The 18,166-nt window shown below is 42.4% G+C and overlaps 1 protein-coding gene across 1 annotated transcript in view; it reads right to left on the bottom strand.

The window, feature by feature from the left end:
- The window catches only part of LOC306982296 (copine-8-like), a 209,336-nt gene that overhangs the window by 103,483 nt on the left and 87,687 nt on the right, over nt 1–18,166 (bottom strand). Inside the window, exon 3 of the mRNA XM_079582198.1 lies at nt 7,827–7,890. Coding sequence (XP_079438324.1) covers nt 7,827–7,890 — 64 coding nt within the window. The remainder of the gene's footprint in view (nt 1–7,826; nt 7,891–18,166) is intronic.

Here is an 18,166-nt window from a genome sequence, read left to right as displayed (position 1 = left end):
CGCACTAACATCAACTTTTTCCTCTACATAACTCACCTTTAAAGGTGCTTTATGTTGAGAAAGAAACACAACGTTCTATTAGTGTGTGTTTGAGCTTTTAGTCGCCAGTGTATAAGTCATTAGCGTGGCACCTTTACTTTCCATCACAGCGGCTCCAGGGTCAATTGTAAGAGTTTCTTCTGGTCTTTTTCTGCTGATGGACCCTCTCACCAGAAAACCTACAAAACAATTTCCTGGAACGTTGTAAAGGCCATTGTGATCGTAAGAAAAAGCGCTATGTTGACCACCCATACAGCCACGGAAAGTCACAAAAAGGTCAATTACGCACAAATATCAACTTATTTTTTCATATTAAAAGTTGCATAATGCACCTTTAAGAAAGCCTGCATGAGTGAGGCCCAATATCTGCGCGCTGTAGCAAGACAGGCAACTTGAGCATTGAAAGTTATAAGTGCATGTGTGAAAGAGTACACAGAGCTGAGGAGAATACAGTTCCTTTAACAAGCCCTGATGGAAAAGTAAAACAACATAACTACACTGACGAAAACTAGACTTCATCAATGCCCAATTCAAACACGCCCACGGTATCTCCACACACAGCGGGCCCTCCTGGTCAAACGTGCGCTCTCTGGACCTGCCCCCCCCCCTCTCGCTGCAGGGACCGGATTAATTAACTGCCGCCGCCGCCTCCCACAGTCTGCACCCGGTGGGGGAGAGGGAAGTCCTGAATGATCCGCTATCGATCTGCGGCGCCCCCGGTCTCCGCTCGAACGCGCAGTTTTATCCCCGGGAGCCTTTCATTTGAATCTCGTCTCCTTTGTTCCGTATCTGCACACGATTCTTCACGCCATGTTGGCTCTTTGGTGCCCCTGCAGCAGACTAATGAGGAGCTGAGCAGTACTTCTGCTATCACCCATTCATCTAAACGGGTGACTTTGCTGCCTCTGTGTTGGCATTTGACCCGTCCTTCTATACAGCGGGCCAGGGATCGATTTTTTTTTTTTCAATTATACATTTAGTTTTATTCAAATTTTGTGTCTTCTGTGATCCTGACGGGTCGATGCGAGAGCCGGATCCGGGCCGAGGTCCGCCATTCTGTGACCTCTGTTGAACGATAACGCTTTTTCTTTACACTTTTCCCTCAATTTGTGAAGAGTTGTGCTTAAATTGTTTCTTCAACCCATTCCAGAGCCTGACCCGTGCTGACCACTCATACAGCCACTGGGTCACTGAAAGAGCAAGCGAAAGGTTGCAAAGTGAAAGGACAAGATCGCGAATACAAGCGGCCGAAATGAGTTTCCTTCGCAGGCTGGCTGGGCGCACCCTTCGAGATCGGGTGAGGAGCTCAGTTACTCGGGAGGAGCTCAGAGTAGAGTTGCTGCTCCTTCACGTCAAAAGGAGCAGCTGAGGTGGCTCGGGCATCTGTTGCGGATGCCTCCTGGTCGCCTCCTGCGGGAGGTGTTCCAGGCATGTCCTAGTGGGACAAGGCCTTGTGGAAGACCCAGGACACGCTGGTGGGACTATGTCTCCGAGCTGGCCTGGTGTCGCCTCGGGGTCAGAACAGCTGGAGGAAGTGTGTGTGGATCGGGAAGTTTGGGCATCTCTGCTGAGACTGCTGCCCCCGCGACCCGGCCCCGGATAAAGCGGAAGAAATGGATGGATGGATGAACAACAACATTAGAAGGAAAGTCTGCTTTGAGCGTTTTTGATGCTAAAACATAAGAATACAAATTGAAATCACAGGTTCAGAGCGTGACTCTTTTTGTTTTATTGATTTGCGTTAGTTAGGCTGTACGGCTCACAAGGTCCGACCTGAAGCACTGGGCTCATCTTTCAAGATACGTCTTTCTAATAGGGAGGAACTTCCGCGGAGATGGGAATATGATGATGATCCTCCGAGATAGATTGGACCTATAGCGCTTTAGCTACAATTACGCGAGGCGCTAACTACAGTGGTAACACGACCTGGGGCAAATAACTCGTGCACTTCCTGAGCTCCTCCCTCCTCCACTACTCGCATGAAACACCTGGTGCGTCGTCTTCCGCGCTAGGATTTCCCATCAAACACCAGTGCTCCTCTGGGCCGTAGCCAAAACAGTCCTTAAAGGGACTATACGGAGTTTAAAAATGTTAAAACAAAGTATTTTCCTCCCCCTACATGTTCAAACCATGTCCTAAGGCAGTGGTTCTCAACCTTTTGGAGCCGCGACCCCCATTATAACAGGTAAAGGGGTTTGTGACCCCCCCGCCTGGGTCATACAGTGAGAAATAGGAACACTAGCCTACATAATTCTTAAAAAACAAAGAAAAAAAACAAATAGCTGAAATAAAATTCATGAAACTACGAACAAATAATGTCACTCTGGTACAATAGCAAACACATGCTACAATAAAACATTAGATTAGTTGCAAATGAAAATATGTATATTTTATCTAAATGATCTGGCGACCCCCTAAATTTGTCTCGCGACCCCCATGGGGGTCCCGACCCCCAGGTTGAGAACCACTGTCCTAAGGTGTAGTATGAACCCAGACCTGTTCACCACAACTGCCTCTAAAAATCCTGCACTGTCACTCAAAAAGGTGTTACTTCGGGTCCGAAGTGCCGTCACGCACGAGCTTAATATAGAAGGTGTAGTTACACATATGACCTGAGGTGGCAGTAGTGAGTATAAAATGGCCAACTTGCATCTAGTCCCTTTAAAGCCACAGTAAGAAGCTGCTCTGAGGGCTTTCAATGGATTTCAATCATGGCGGAGGACGTAAGCACAAAGCGCAGGTCCCTTTGATTGGTTCGCTGTATCGTTAGCCCCGCCTCCAGTCTCAATTTGGAAATTCCGTCCTATTACCACAATTTCAGACTGTCTTTTTATGTATTTCTAAATACATGAATAAAGTCAGTCTGGCTTTATGCTGGGCAAGACATCTGCCATCGCTCAGGATGTAGTGAGAAAAACATTTCAATACACCTGCGCAGATGCACCATCAATACGAGACGCCGGGATCTGTTGTTTGATCATAAACACCATATGCCCAAAACCGCCATAGCCTGAATACAGTTATAACCGGGATACTCAGGCAGGGGCGTCGGACTGAGGGGGTAAAGGGTACTGAGTACCCAGGGCCCGGAGCAGGGGAGGGGCCCTCAAAAATGCTGCAAAAAGTGTTCTGTATTGTACTTTCTTCTTTTCCTCATAATTGATACTATAAGAACTGAACAACCGGGCTGAAATACAATGGTTGCTACACAGAATTTTGCACAAACAATAATGATTGTTAATTATCTCAGGGCCCTGACACCCCTTTAAAAATGTGCCAATGGTTCAGCCCACACACCGGTGTTCAGCACTGTGCGCTTCAGCTCAGCAGTGACTTGATGAGGTGGACTCTGTGATGTAATGACAGATATTAGTCTGGCCTCGCTCTAATGTGCTTTTATTTAACACTAGCCTGTTCTAGCGGACCTTAAAGGCAACTTTCTTGTCATAAATGACAGTTAAACATGAGGTGAGGCGAGTCCTGCCTCTGCCTGCGCTGAGAAGTGATGGTGCAGAGTCAGAGACTGAGCTCCTTCTCTCCTCGTTTTAACCTCTAAAGTTTCTCTTTCCTCATATTTATTATAATTGAGCCATCAGGACAATACAGTGACAAAAGCCACAGGACGCGCACACCGTTTTTGCCAAATTAATTATGCTAATTATTTGTCTTCCGAACAGTCGAGTCGAGCTCCATGGCTGCTCCTACATACAGACTTTAAAGAAACTCTGACTCACTGCGTGGAAATACAAGGCAGTTTCATTGATTTTTTTTGGGGGGGTGAATCTTTTATACCTTTCAGTTCATGCGTGTTTGGAATGCGCTATTTCATTACTGCAGGGTGTATTGTGTTTACCCTTACACAAGGCCAAGAGCCAAATCCAACACTGCTCTGCCTCATTATTGATGACAGACTACGCAGACCGACTGCCGCTCGCATTAACCTTGACAAAGCAACTCGAAAAGACTTGTACAAACATAAGGAAAGCTTAACTAGCACATGCCTGGCCTTGGTTACCCGCGGATACTAAAGGGGCAAGTAGAGCTTCTTCAAAACATCTGAGTCTTATCCCTCGCCTTAACCAAGTGCTTTTTTCTCCAGTTCGGCTTTACCCAAATCTAAAAGCTGACAGCCTGTAGGCCAGTCTCATTTGAACGGCTCATTTGAAAGCAAAGACCTACAAAAATGATCTCAATGGATCTTTATCCATTTATTGTTGCTGCGTTGTCATCGGATTTTTGCCACTTCTTTCATTGATTTTTTTATCGGTCTTTTGTTGGTCACTTTTTTTTGCATTTTCGTCGTTTTTTTGTCATTTTTTGTGGCGCTTTCATCCTCGTTTCCCTCCATTCTCATCCTTTCGTTTTGTCGTGATTTTGACACCTTTTTAGAGAAGCTTTTTAATTTAGGTAAAGCCAAATTGGGAATTGAGATAATTTGAAAAAAGTGGGGTGAACTTTGGACACAAATTGACAAAAAATGGCAAAATAGGGGGGACATTTGAAACAGGATAATTTCGGGGGATAATTTGGAAACAAAATGGAAAAAAAAACTTTTTTTCTGTCCTCCCATAGTCTGTTGAGGACAATCATCTTTTTGAGCCACAAAGCAAAGTAAATGACCTTTAATTGTTTTAATTGGTGGGGACAGTGCATCTTAATGATCCAGCGACACCGGATTGTAGCCTTGGGCTAAGGCATAGCTTGCCATAAGGCAAGGCAGGCAGCTGCCTGTTCATCCCCATCCTGCTGCTGCTTTAGTGAGTCATGGTTCCCTAATGTTAACTTATAATGAGCAGCGGACAGACTTTTTTACTCATGGCTCCACCAGATTATATTTCTAATAGTGAAGCCAGTTTATTGTAGCACTCGACCTAAAGAACCTCAGCCTTCTGTTCTGAGGGAAACTTATGCAGGGAACTGCATTATGGGAGTTGTCAGGTGACCTGCTCCTGCCCAAATGACATCCTCTCTCCCAGTGCGCAGTACACCAAGCAGCCACCAGAGGCCCTCCTACCAACATTCTTGCTTGGGGCCCCTTGGTACCTTTGCTACACCACTGCTGGACTATTGTACATGTTTTTAGTGGTTGAGGAAACCGGAGTACCCGGAGGAAACCGGAGTACCCGGAGGAAACCGGAGTACCCGGAGGAAACCGGAGTACCCGGAGGAAACCTCCGCAAACACGGGTGAAAATGCAAACTCCACAGAAAGGCCCATCCAAGTGGGAATCAAACCCGGGACCTTCGAGCTGTGAAGCATGTGCTACTGTGCCGCCTTACGAGGTTTGCAGTGCATTTTTAAATATTTCTGATGGTTTGTAAAAATATCGCTTCATCATTGCTATCGAGAAAGTCCCCTAAAATATTGAGATATTTGTTTTTGTCAACATCGCCCAGCCCTGGCTCATAGATTACTCAAACGTGCACAAATGGAACGACCAAGGATGTTTTCAGTGAGGAAACTTACTGCAGAAAATCAGACGATAGAGCAGTGACAAAGTGTTCTTCCACGTTTCAACTCCCCGTCATAAAACTATCCCAAACGTCACACAATCTGTATAGGTCTATAATCCGCCGTCTGCTCCCCACTGCCCCCTGGTCCCAGCCCAGAGCCGCAGAGCTGATGGGGAAGTCCAAGTCGCTGCAGATACGCTGATGTGTCCAGTATCTGTCATGTTTATGAGGGTCCTGATGGTCCAAGACTCACATTCAACCATCTGACTCATTCTGGGGGGTCTGGCAGTGACACAGATCTTTCACGGAAAACGGAAAGTGTATGGTCTCGCATCATGTCTTGCATTTATCTGAGTCGTTTAGGCCAGCGGTTCTCAACTGGTATAGCGTCAGGACCCACTATCACCATATACTACATATACTACAAAATATTATGCTAAATATTGTCTTTTCCTCAAAAATGTGTTGAATAAGCATTAAATGAAAACTAACTAAATTAAAACAGCTGAAATGATGATCAAAACAATCCGAAAGAAAGGCTGGCGACCCACTGAAAACAGTTCTGCGACCCACTTTTGGATCCCAACCCAACAGTTGAGAACCACTGTTTAGTCTGTGGCTTCATACCAGTGTTTGTGTTTGGTTTGTGCAGTTTGGACCAGGTTTTAGACTCGGAAAAGATTTTAAAACCCTCCAGTCAAGTGCAGCGATACCCGACTGGTGGGTCGGGACCAAAAAGTGGGTCGTGTAACCATTTCCTGTGGGTTTGCGAGCCTATTCCAGAGGACTCTTTTTCTGAAACGACATGAAAACACTACCGGAGTCTGTGAAAATGAATGTTATTGTGTTGTTTCTATCATGATTTCAGTCTTAAAAGTGCATTATGGAACTTTTCATGTGACAAAAAAAACATGAAATTTGTGTGTAATTGACCTTTCAGGCGTGGCATCGCCGAAAGGTAAACAAAATCTTTGGAGAATCACCATTTTTCACTATTTTTAGCCATTTTCTGGTGAAAAACAAACTTACTTATGACACACAAATAAAGTCAAGTCTAAATCGGGTCCACATGGATATTTATTCACAGAAGATTGTTCAGTAGAAGTGAAAAAAACTGCAGTCGTAGCTAGCATTAGCATTAGCATTAGCACGATGCTAGCATGTAGCCTGATGTTTTGTGATTCTCCATTATTTGTATTTATGGGCTGTTGAACCATTTTGCTCCTCTCCATGTCTTTGTATCTTTACTTAGTAGAAAACTATATTCGTAATTCAGCATTTGTTAAAGTAGTTTCTGAATAATTAGAGAAAGTTGAGATTTTTCTGCATATTGTTTTCCCCTTTAACTGTTTTGAAACATGACCATATATGGCCGATTGCAGAGATAGATACAGACGGCATCTCGTCATAGAAGGGGGCGTGGCTTCGCCGAGGGGGAAAATAGAATCTGTAGAGAAACACAATTTTCCCTATTTTTAGCCATTTTCTGGTGGAATATCAACTTATTTATCACATAAATAAAGTCAAGTGTAAATCGGGCCCATATGGATATTTTCTCACAGCTGATTGTGCAGTAGAAGTGAAAAAACGGCAGTTGTAGCAAGCACTAGCTAACCGTTAGCATTAGCCCGATGCTAACATGTAGCATCAAGTTAGCATTCTCCGTTATTCATGTATTTATGGGCTGTTGAACCACTTTGCTCCACCCCATGTCTTTATATCATTATTTAGTAGAAACTATATTCATAATTCAGCATTTGTTACAGTAGTTTTGGAATAATTAGAGAAAATTTACATTTTTGCAAAATTTTCCCCCTTAACTATTTTCAAAAATGACCATATATGGGCGATTCCAGAGATGCAGTCTGTATCTAGGAGTGGTTATCATGGCAACTTCACTTTCCATAATGGAGGCCTCTACAACGCTCCAGGATCAATTGTTATGTAAGTCAAGACCTACCAGAAACTTTATAAACAATTGGTTCTGGAGCCATGGTGGAAGTGAAAGGCACCATGCTCCTCCCATACAGCCATTGGCTCACTAAAAGGTTAATAAATGTGTTAAAAAAAAGAAAGAAATTACAACACAAAAAGTTCCATAATGTACAGCGGATAATGTACAGAATAGTTGTGACTTTGATGGTGATGACAGTTATTATTATCATCACAAACTTCACGCAATGCAGAAGCACGCGTGAATGAAACACACCGCCAGAGGTGAGCAAAAGAGTAGTATTTTCCCGTGATGCAATTATTTATTTCAGGCCATTCTGTGCCGGGCGTGCTACATTTATCCCGCTCTGGCAGACAGCTGCGTGTGACGGTTTGACTCACTCGACAGTTGCTGAGCTCCTCCGCTGTCAGGATGATGGTGCCACACTTCTTCCCCGGAATCCCACTGTGGAGGAGAGAGAACAACACGTCAGCACTCGGGGAAAAAATAAACCGCATTTTAAAAAACACTTTGCGAAGACCTTCCTTTGTTTTGATGGCTCAGACCTTTTCTTCTTTGCTTTCACTCTTTCGCGAACTGTTTAGATACGTGGAATAATGATGACAGTCCCAGTATTTAGTTAGTCAGTTAAGATTACTGGGAAAAAAGTGGGGGCATAAAGCTTCTCGATCTTAAATCTTTTGAGTTCTTTCTACATTCATCTGTGTATTGTCAACAAATGGAAAATTCCCAAGTATTTTTTAAACGCCCATGCTCACGCTGGCCCGCAGGTCAGTTTCAACTTGGGCACCCACTGGGGAAAAGCAAAGATCGGCGCCTCGTAGGAAACAACATGGTTAAAAGCTCTTAATGGGTTTAGGAGAGCCTTTAACAGCTTTATTCCGCCAGGGGACGACGGAAACACACAAAAATCTAGAGGTTTTTTTTGTAAAAATGCTCGAACTTCTAAAGCCCACTACACCAGGTACTGCTGACAACCGTAGAGTGCAGACAGCAGGGGCCCAGGCAGGGTCAATGCTTTATTCCGCCAGGGGACGGCGGAAACACACAGAAAAATCTAGATGTTTTTTTGTAAAAAATGCTCCAACTTCTAAAGCCCACTACACCAGGTACTGCTGACAACCGTAGAGTGCAGACAGCAGGGGCCCAGGCAGGGTCAATGCTTTATTCCGCCAGGGGACGACGGAAACACACAGAAAAATCTAGATGTTTTTTTGTAAAAAATGCTCCAACTTCTAAAGCCCACTACACCAGGTACTGCTGACAACCGTAGAGTGCAGACAGCAGGGGCCCAGGCAGGGTCAATGCTGGCAACGGTTCCCCCTTGCTCTGGGCAAGGGGGAACCCTTGCCTTGGCTCCAACTCAGGCTTTTACCACCTTCTCAACCTGGACACAAATCCATTCCTGCACTGCAGAAACTGAGGTGCTTTAGATTACAGCGTGCCAGTTCCAAATGTAAGTACAGGAAAAAGAACACAATTACACACGTCAACACAGGTCCATTTGAGTGACAGTACAGGTGGAATAAAAGTGTTGCAAAGAGTAACAAAAGTGTTCAAAGAGCAACAAAGGTGTACAAAGAGTAACAAAGGTGTCCAAAGAGTAACAAAGGTGTACAAAGAGTAGCAAAGGTGTACAAAGAGTAAGAGATGTATAAAGAGTAACAAAGGTGTACAAAGAGTAACAAAGGTGTACAAAGAGTAACAAAGGTGTACGAAGAGTAACAAAGGTGTACAAAGAGAAACAAAGGTGTACAAAGAGTAACAAAGGTGTTCAAAGAGTGACAAAGGTGTACGAAGAGTAACAAAGGTGTTCAAAGAGTGACAAAGGTGTACGAAGAGTAACAAAGGTGTTCAAAGAGTGACAAAGGTGTACGAAGAGTAACAAAGGTGTTCAAAGAGTGACAAAGGTGTACGAAGAGTAACAAAGGTGTACAAAGAGAAACAAAGGTGTATAAAGAGTAACAAAGGTGTTCAAAGAGTGACAAAGGTGTACGAAGAGTAACAAAGGTGTACGAAGAGTAACAAAGGTGTACGAAGAGTAACAAAGGTGTTCAAAGAGTAACAAAGGTGTACAAAGAGTAAGAGGTGTATAAAGAGTAACAAAGGTGTACAAAGAGTAAGAGATGTACAAAGAGTAACAAAGGTGTACAAAGAGTAAGAGGTGTATAAAGAGTAACAAAGGTGTACAAAGAGTAAGAGATGTACAAAGAGTAACAAAGGTGTACAAAGAGTAAGAGGTGTATAAAGAGTAACAACGGTGTACAAAAAGTAACAAAGGTGTCCAAAGAGTAACAAAGGTGTACAAAGAGTAAGAGATGTACAAAGAGTAACAAAGGTGTCCAAAGAGTAAGAGGTGTATAAAGAGTAACAAAGGTGTACAAAGAGTAAGAGATGTATAAAGAGTAACAAAGGTGTACAAAGAGTAAGAGGTGTATAAAGAGTAACAATGGTGTCCAAAGAGTAACAAAAGTGTACAAAGAGCAACAAAGGTGTACAAAGAGTAACAATGGTGTCCAAAGAGTAACAAAAGTGTACAAAAAGTAACAAAGGTGTCCAAAGAGTAACAAAAGTGTACAAAGAGCAACAAAGGTGTACAAAGAGTAACAAAGGTGTCCAAAAAGTAACAAAGGTGTACAAAGAGTAACAAAGGTGTAGAAAGAGTAACAAAGGTGTACGAAGAGTAACAAAGGTGTTCGAAGAGTAACAAAGGTGTACGAAGAGTAACAAAGGTGTTCGAAGAGTAACAAAGGTGTAGAAAGAGTAACAAAGGTGTACGAAGAGTAACAAAGGTGTTCGAAGAGTAACAAAGGTGTACGAAGAGTAAGAAAGGTGTTCGAAGAGTAACAAAGGTGTTCGAAGAGTAACAAAGGTGTACGAAGAGTAACAAAGGTGTTCGAAGAGTAACAAAGGTGTACGAAGACTAACAAAGGTGTACAAAGAGTAACAAAGGTGTACGAAGAGTAAAAAAGGTGTACGAAGAGCAAGAAAGGTGTACGAAAAGTAACAAAGGTGTATGAAGAGGAAAAAAAGGTGTTCAAAGAGTAACAAAGGTGTATGAAGTGTAACAAAGGTGTACATACTTCTGGATTTAAACTCTTATGAGGGTTTTTAGATGGTTTCTTGTATTTTTAGGCTCTCCCAGTGTCTCCTCTGAAGGGGCCCTCTGACTCGGGAGCAGTGATAGGCCGTGGCTGCGTGGGTGCTCAAGTGGAGGTGTGGTGTCTCTGTCCTGTGGGTGCTCAGTTGGAGGTGTGGGTGCTAAATTTATATGTCTATAAAGCGCTTAATAAATAAAGTTTGATTCAATTTGAAATGTTAATATTTACTTGTTACTATGGAGCTTTTATAGAAATGTAATGGAGTAGAAAGTATAAGTATCTTTCAAATGTAGTGGAGTAACAATAAGTTCTCAGATACACTACCGCTGCTACTGCATTCTATACTATCTGACAACTACAACGGCTACAATCACGGCTACTACTTCTACTTCTACTGTATTCCCACTGCTGATGGACTGTTACTGAAGTACTCCCTCCAGTTGGAGCTGAAGCTTTTAACAGAGAGCTGACTTTCGGAGGTTGCGCTCCCGCCGCCCCAGCTCCTCGTGAACCCAATCGATCCTGAAGCCGGTGAAAGGCGGGAGCTGCAGCCGACGGAGCTGCGCAGGGCGAGGCGAGAGGGAAAGTGCTCATAGATTTGTTTCCAATGGAGCCTTGCACGTCGGAGCGCAGCGGAGTTCAGGCACACGAGGAATCAAAAATGTATGGGTGTGCGTGTGTTAGGAATTTGAGTATGGAAGTTGAGAAAATGTGTTTTAGAAATCTGTTTCTTTAGGAGAGTTTGAGGATAGCGGTGAACTTTGTTAGTTTATTCATCGTGCCTGGAAAATGTACTATTTAGGTGAATAGGGGAAAATCTTACTAAGAGATATCGATTTGAAACATTTGCTTTAGATTACTGACACAAACATGAGAAAACAAGTACATTGCAAATTTTCTGTCATTTTAGGTTTTCAAATAAAAATGGCAAAAATGTATTTCATGAATAAAAATGACCTATATTTTCAGCGACAAAATCTAAATAATCTAATCCAAAAACTGATATATATATATAGCCCTATATAAACAGTACATATATAGGGCTATACAGTATATATATAGGGCTGGGACAAGATATTGGATCAGATTCTAATACTTTTTGCTGCAATATCAAGTATTGTAATACTTGGAGGCATTTTTATCACTCACTCCATTGTTTTCCAGTAACAACATTTTGTGTTAATGCACTTTTCAATCTTAACACTTCAACACTTCAATAAATGTCAAATTTGGTTGAATAACTTTGGACATTTTTTAAAGAGGGGGTATTATGCTTTTTTCAATCACATAGCACCAGTCTATACCACACTACAATGATGACCAAACCTGTTGGTCTGTAAATGCAGTAAATTAGAATAACTGCCTTGTATAAAATTGCTCAAAATGGCTGTAGTGAATGTCTTGAAATAGGCCTCTGTCTCTTTAAGAACCTCTGACCCTTTCAGACACGCCCCCTCCACACGCTGTCTGTGGCATCAGTGGGGAGGGGGTTCTGCTGAGGAGCAGTGGTTGGTTACTCGGCTGGTGACGAAAGCTCGGAGGCGTCTCCAGGAGGTGGGGGCGTTCCTAGGAGGACTCAGGCAAACCTATCCCTAAAATGGCCGCCATCAGAGTTTTTACAGATTACTCAAAAATACGTGAATGTGCCAAGGCAACACTTCAGGCATGTTTTTAATGAGGGAATGACATAATAACATGATGTAAAGCTTGAAAAAGTCGACTTTGCATAATACCCCCCCTTTAAAGGTAAACATATTACTCATCATAATTACTTAATGTATCGCACAGTAAAGAAAACTGCAAGTAGTAGTGAATGGGTGGGTATTCCCTTGGTGTATCCTGTGCTTTACGCCATTATGAGTTACTCTTCTGATCATTCGATACGTCTCATCCACATATTTTTATCTCCAATCTCCCTCAGCTCGTTTTGATCCGCGCTGACACCGACACCTCCCTCATTACTGCCAGAAATATGGAAAGAGAAATAAATTACAAGGGAAAGATATCACCCGCGCTGGTCCATGGATTTGAGAAATTACAAAGTCGCTAGAAATCTGTTTTTTTTTAGTCTCATAATGAAGAGCGGCGAATAAGGCAGATGCGTCACGCTGCAGGCCTTATTAGGGAAATGATAGGAAGAGTAATTGGAGGAATAAATACAGGATCAGAGCGGGTTTTGTGCACAGCGTTAATTACGACAGATTTGGATAATTATTTTTGAAGGCTAGTATGTGGTTTCAGTCGGAAAATGTGTTAGAAGTTGATGGACGGCCAATTCAAAGAAGTCGCTGTCAAATGTAGGGAAGTAAGATATTAGGGCTTAATTAATGAATCGATGCATTCAATAAGCAAGACTTTTGTGGCTATGGCCGCCATTTTGGAGACCTCTGCCTAGTACATCACATCAAACTATGTAGCTGAAGTCTTTAGGCCCTACTGACGTGGACATAGGCTGCGTCCGAAATGGGCAGATTGCTAAGAGCTCTTACGCCAAACCGGATGTGCGTCAGCGTCCGCCATGGCAAGTTGCCTCCGAATTGGTAAGTCAGTTAGGAAGTAGTTAGGAAAAGGAGCCTTGATGCTAACTATCATGGCCACTTTAGCATAGGGACCTCTGATGCTAACTAACCAGTGATTAGGAGCTATGTACCATCCCACAAGCCACTGCGCCAAATCCCCCCACCCCCCTCGCCCCACCCTGGAGTGATTCATGCGCAACCACTGTTGATTGACAGGAGCACATTTAATAATACAAATAATAATAATTAAAAATTAAGATTCTGCACAAGCCAAACTTTATAAAAGTGATAAATCCATGTTGTCGTCCCCACAGCTCAGTCACATGTCAGTGTTAAAGAGGAAACTCAGTAAACAGATTAAATGCTTTTGTTTTCATTTAGTAGAAACTTAAGCCACATGGATCATTTGCTGCTGTAGCTTTATGAAACAGCTGCTGAAATAAAATAACACTAAAGGGAAATGTTTGGATCATTTGGATTTATTTTTCTCCTCAAATGTCTTTGTTTGGACACTATGTTGTTGTTGTACACTAGGGGGCGACATGCACTTTTGTTTGGCCTGCACTCCACCAATAACTTTAAAGAAGAAGAAAAGTGGCTGTTGGTGATGTCACTTCCCTTTCCCCTGTTTAAGGACGGATGGATTGTTCAAATGCTGCTGAAGGTCTAGCTCACTAACTGCATAGAGGTCTAACAGTTGACCCCATGAAAGGTTAAGGAGTTAGTTGCTAGTGTTAGTGCTTAGAGGCTACAATTTGATGGTTTCGGATTGAGCCACAGTGTTGCCACAATGACAGAAAAATGTGTTTTGAGAAAAAGGCCCTTGAAATTGCATTGTCCCATATAAGTCTATGGGCAAACATTGAATCAGCGCAATATTTAAACATGTCATTGTGAAGATTAGGCATATTTTCTGTTCCCGGGTGAAAGCTTGTATGTTCAGAGACCAATTTGGCCCAAAACCTGAAAACTGAAAAAAATGAGTTTTGCCTGTAGTGTCTCCCCTTAACACATTGAGTGCCAAAAACTGATTTTTTTTCTTCTTTTAATTACGAAACTAGACACTGTAATATACCTTATGGTGATTTTGGTAGCTCTGTGATGAAGAGAGTGAAATAAATGACGCTCAAAAACAATCTGGACATTTTATATATATTATGTTATCTTTTCTCTTTTTTTTTTAGTCCAAGGGGGAGTCGCCATAAACCCGACATTTCTCTCTCGCTCTCTGGAGTGCGTTTGACAAAGCAGCTTCCCCTGTACAGACCGAAACAGCTGAGATTTTAACATTTCTCTGAGTTTTTAAATGGTCAAAATCGGTCCAAGGACGGCTGAGAAACATCCTGTTAAAGTCTTCAATCCCAGAACCAGGCTGTTTAAAAGCACACGCGATAAAAGTGATCGATAACACGCGGTGTTTCAAAACGTGTCAACAATATTGTCGTTGAAAATTGACTTGAAGCTGAGACATTTAGGCATTTTTCTCTTCCCATAACGTTAGTGTTATGGGAAGTGGATAGAAGAGGAGAGAGGAGTTAATCAGAAATGAGAGTGTTGCATAAAACAACAATTATCTCAGAATCTAGAAAACATTGATTTTGATCCAAACTTGCCTCTGTTTAGGTTTGGATTTCTCAGGAACCCAGGCACGTAGAATTAAACCGTTTTCACCTACGGAGAGCTTAGATTCTTGTCTTTCAAACGAGCCACAGCATATGTCCATGGCTATAACACAGAATACGCTGTGGTGCTACAAATATCATGAAAAACGGTCTGGATTGTTGGCACTCTACAGCTAAATCCCCAAAACAGCGCGGCGCTCAATGTGTTAATGTGTTGAGGCTAAATGCTAACCGTGGTAGATGCTAATGCCTTAAGCAGCTTAAACACTGACTCTGACTGAAGCTCTTGTTGACGCGACAAACTGCGAAATGCATAAAGAACGATTTTCTGTTTGCTCTTCGACGTGTTCATTTAGTCTGAGGAGTGGAAGCAGATCTTTGGTAAATCCTGCTGTAGCTGGACTGACAGCGCTGTGACATCTTCTCCTTATAAACACAACCACATGCTGGTTTGTTTCCACAAACGTGCGCTCTCTGGGGCCGTCTTTTCACACTCATCTTCTTGAGCAAGGATTACGATTACAGACAAAATGCTGCAGTCAATCAGTTGTCCTTCATTTTCATGAGAGATACTGTTGCATGTTGTCGTACAGCATAACTTCAAAATTGTGTGACGTCATTAGAAACACATGTATGAAAAAATACAAATACGATGACTTGTCTTTCCAAAAATGACAGGAGGGATAGTTAGCCAATTGATACCAGCTGTCCTTATTCTGCATCTGTAGGCACTATGCTGTTAACAGGGGATTCAAATAAAGATGGCTAATGTTGAGAATGTCTGGGCCAGAGCAGTGGGAAGATGTTTTAGTTAGGGGGTGCTGAGGGACAAAATTTACCCCCAAATTTTCTCACTTTTTTGTCAAATTTTTATAAATTTTTTGTCACTTTTTCGTCAATGTTTTCTCCCTTTTTTCACATTTCCATCCTTGTTTTCGTCTGTTTTGTTGCTATTTTCACACCTTTTTTCCAGAAGCTTTTGGACTGGGGTAAAGTGCTCGGTTCAGGTGGGAGTTAAGGGGTTAATATTGCCTGCAGTTCACAAACTATCCACCAGGGGGTGCTGCGGCGCCCTCAGCACCCTGGGTTCCCACGGCCTTGGTCTGGGCTGACGTTGTTTTGAAGAGAACACAGCTGAGATGATGAAAAATGTGTCATACGCAGCTTTCAATGTGTTAGGCTTATTTTTAGATGGTGCAAGTCTGCCAGCTTTCTAAACTCTTGGTTCATTGCCACGAAACATATCTCTCATATGGGGCAAGAGATGCTGGGATTGCCTGTATGCGCCCAGGGATCAATCGGACATTCTTTCCATATTGTGCAGTCCTACGAGGATCGCATGAGAAGAACAAAGCACTCCTTCCAGTCGGCCTCATGTTACAGCCGCTGTTCACTCTAATGAGACATGTTCCTGTGTTCGACTGTCGTCACCTTCAGTCCAGCAAAGACATCATTATTCATGTCCCATTATGAGTCCAACTCAGACACATGTTCTCATCTGTACAGATCTGTACAGCGCTGACATTCACGCGGCCTGAACACGGTCTGACAATGAGCTCCCTTTAAACCACCCTCATTGTTACGAGGCATGTTAGGAGAACAAGTACGTCGTGCTGTAGAGAAGCTCGCAAAGCAAAAGAAGCGTGCAGACGCATGATAGACTTTTTTTTTCTTTCGTATCGCCCTATAAATGACTATGGACTATCGTAAACCACGACTCTCCAACGAGAAAATGAATTGGTGGTCCCCAGACTAAACATCACTTGTGATTTTAGTCTGGTGTTAGCCAGGCTAAGTTCCCGTGACTTCGGGCAAAAAATGCAACAGTTCAGGCCTTTCAAACCAATGTAGACGGTTTAAACACAGTAAACATGAACTGGTTCAACTTGTCACTGTCACTAAGTCCAGAACAACCTCAGGCTTTTGGACAAATATCTCACCAAACAGCAGGTTCCTAAGATGATCGGGAAAAGGGACACAAAACACGACATTTGTTTAACTTTCCATGTCTCCAAAAGCTGGGGACACAGACGAATCTTGACAGAATATGGTCTAACATCATCTGTTGCATTTATCAGAATCGCTTAGTCTGTGGCTTCATATTATTGAGTGATTGTGGAAAAGTGTCCTGATGTGTAAGGCAAGATATTCTATAATCCTCTGTATCTCAGGCACTACTTACATAGTCCACATGATCCACAAGGCCGCAGGAAAGATCTTTAGCTACCTGTCAACTTTGCTTTGACATAAAACGGTCTCAAAAATATCCTTCATTTGAAGATATACAACAAGTAAAATAGTTTAGAACGCCCCAATAGAGAGAGTCAATTCCTTTGACTCACCAAAGCAGCAGCCTGAAGACGCTCAAGGCACTCTTTCTAGAATGGAAATTAAATATTCTTTCTTTCCAACTCTGCTGCAGACGTTTCCATAAACTAGGCTGACTCGCTCTCACTCGTCATCACAAACCAGCTTCACGTAGACTGTGGTGCTTCTCCATGTTTTCAAGCTCAACATCTTCCTTTTTCTCTCTGTAGTTCTGACCAATGGCCGCTGGCTGCTCTGCTTTATGCCCCCAGAGGCCGCCATTGCTGTAGTACCTCCATTTAGCCGCTAGTCTCCCATTGAAAAGCATTGGACTTTAGACACGTAAAAAAAAAAAAAAAAAAACTTAATCGCCTGGTTTCTATTTTTTAAACACTAGACTAGGCTAGATATTCCTCCTGAGAATTTTAGAAATCTCGTGCTTGATGAGGGTCGGACTGTTAGCATTGGAGCTGCGCGAGCTACACGTCACACAAGGGCGGAGTCTATAGCGAAGATCCCGCCTTTATGCCCTTTTTAGGAACATGCTTGGTCAGAGCTGGGGAGGAGGAGTCTGTAAATCAGCCATGATTTCCCCCTCGTGCGTGGGCATTATGGTAAACGGGGAGGAGTGAGCAGAAGCTGTCCATTATATATACAGTCTATGCTTCTGACACAGCTTGGACTTGTGTTTTGGGTCACATGTCTGTGTTAATGTTTTCATTTAGTTTAAGTCTTTTGATGACAATGTAATTTCATTTTAGTCGAGATTTAGTCAAATAATTCTCTTGAGTTTTAGACTAGTTTTAGTTGACTGACATTGCATGTAAATTTAGTCGACTAAATCTAAGATTAATTCAGTCAACTTTGCATTTTTAAATTTATTATAATCATATTCAGTGAAGCTCCTCTTCTTCATGTTTGTTCAAGCTCAGAGCTGTTTCTTTGGCAGGGAACTGAAATGATAAGAGTCTCTTTCAATCAATAGAATAGAAAGTATGGTGATTTTAGTCTCTTCTCTTAATCTTTATTTAGTCATATTTTAGTTGAATATCTGGACATTTTAGTCACAGTTTTACTCTAATGAAAACCTTTTGATTAAGTTTTAGTCCAATTTCAGTTCTGATTAAATATTTTAGTCGACGAAATGAACACTGTCACATGTGTGTATGTA

The sequence above is a fragment of the Gobius niger genome (genome assembly GCF_951799975.1).
Source record: "Gobius niger genome assembly, chromosome: 24".
NCBI classification, from domain to species: Eukaryota; Metazoa; Chordata; class Actinopteri; order Gobiiformes; family Gobiidae; genus Gobius; species Gobius niger.
This window is presented reverse-complemented; position numbering and strand designations above follow the sequence as displayed.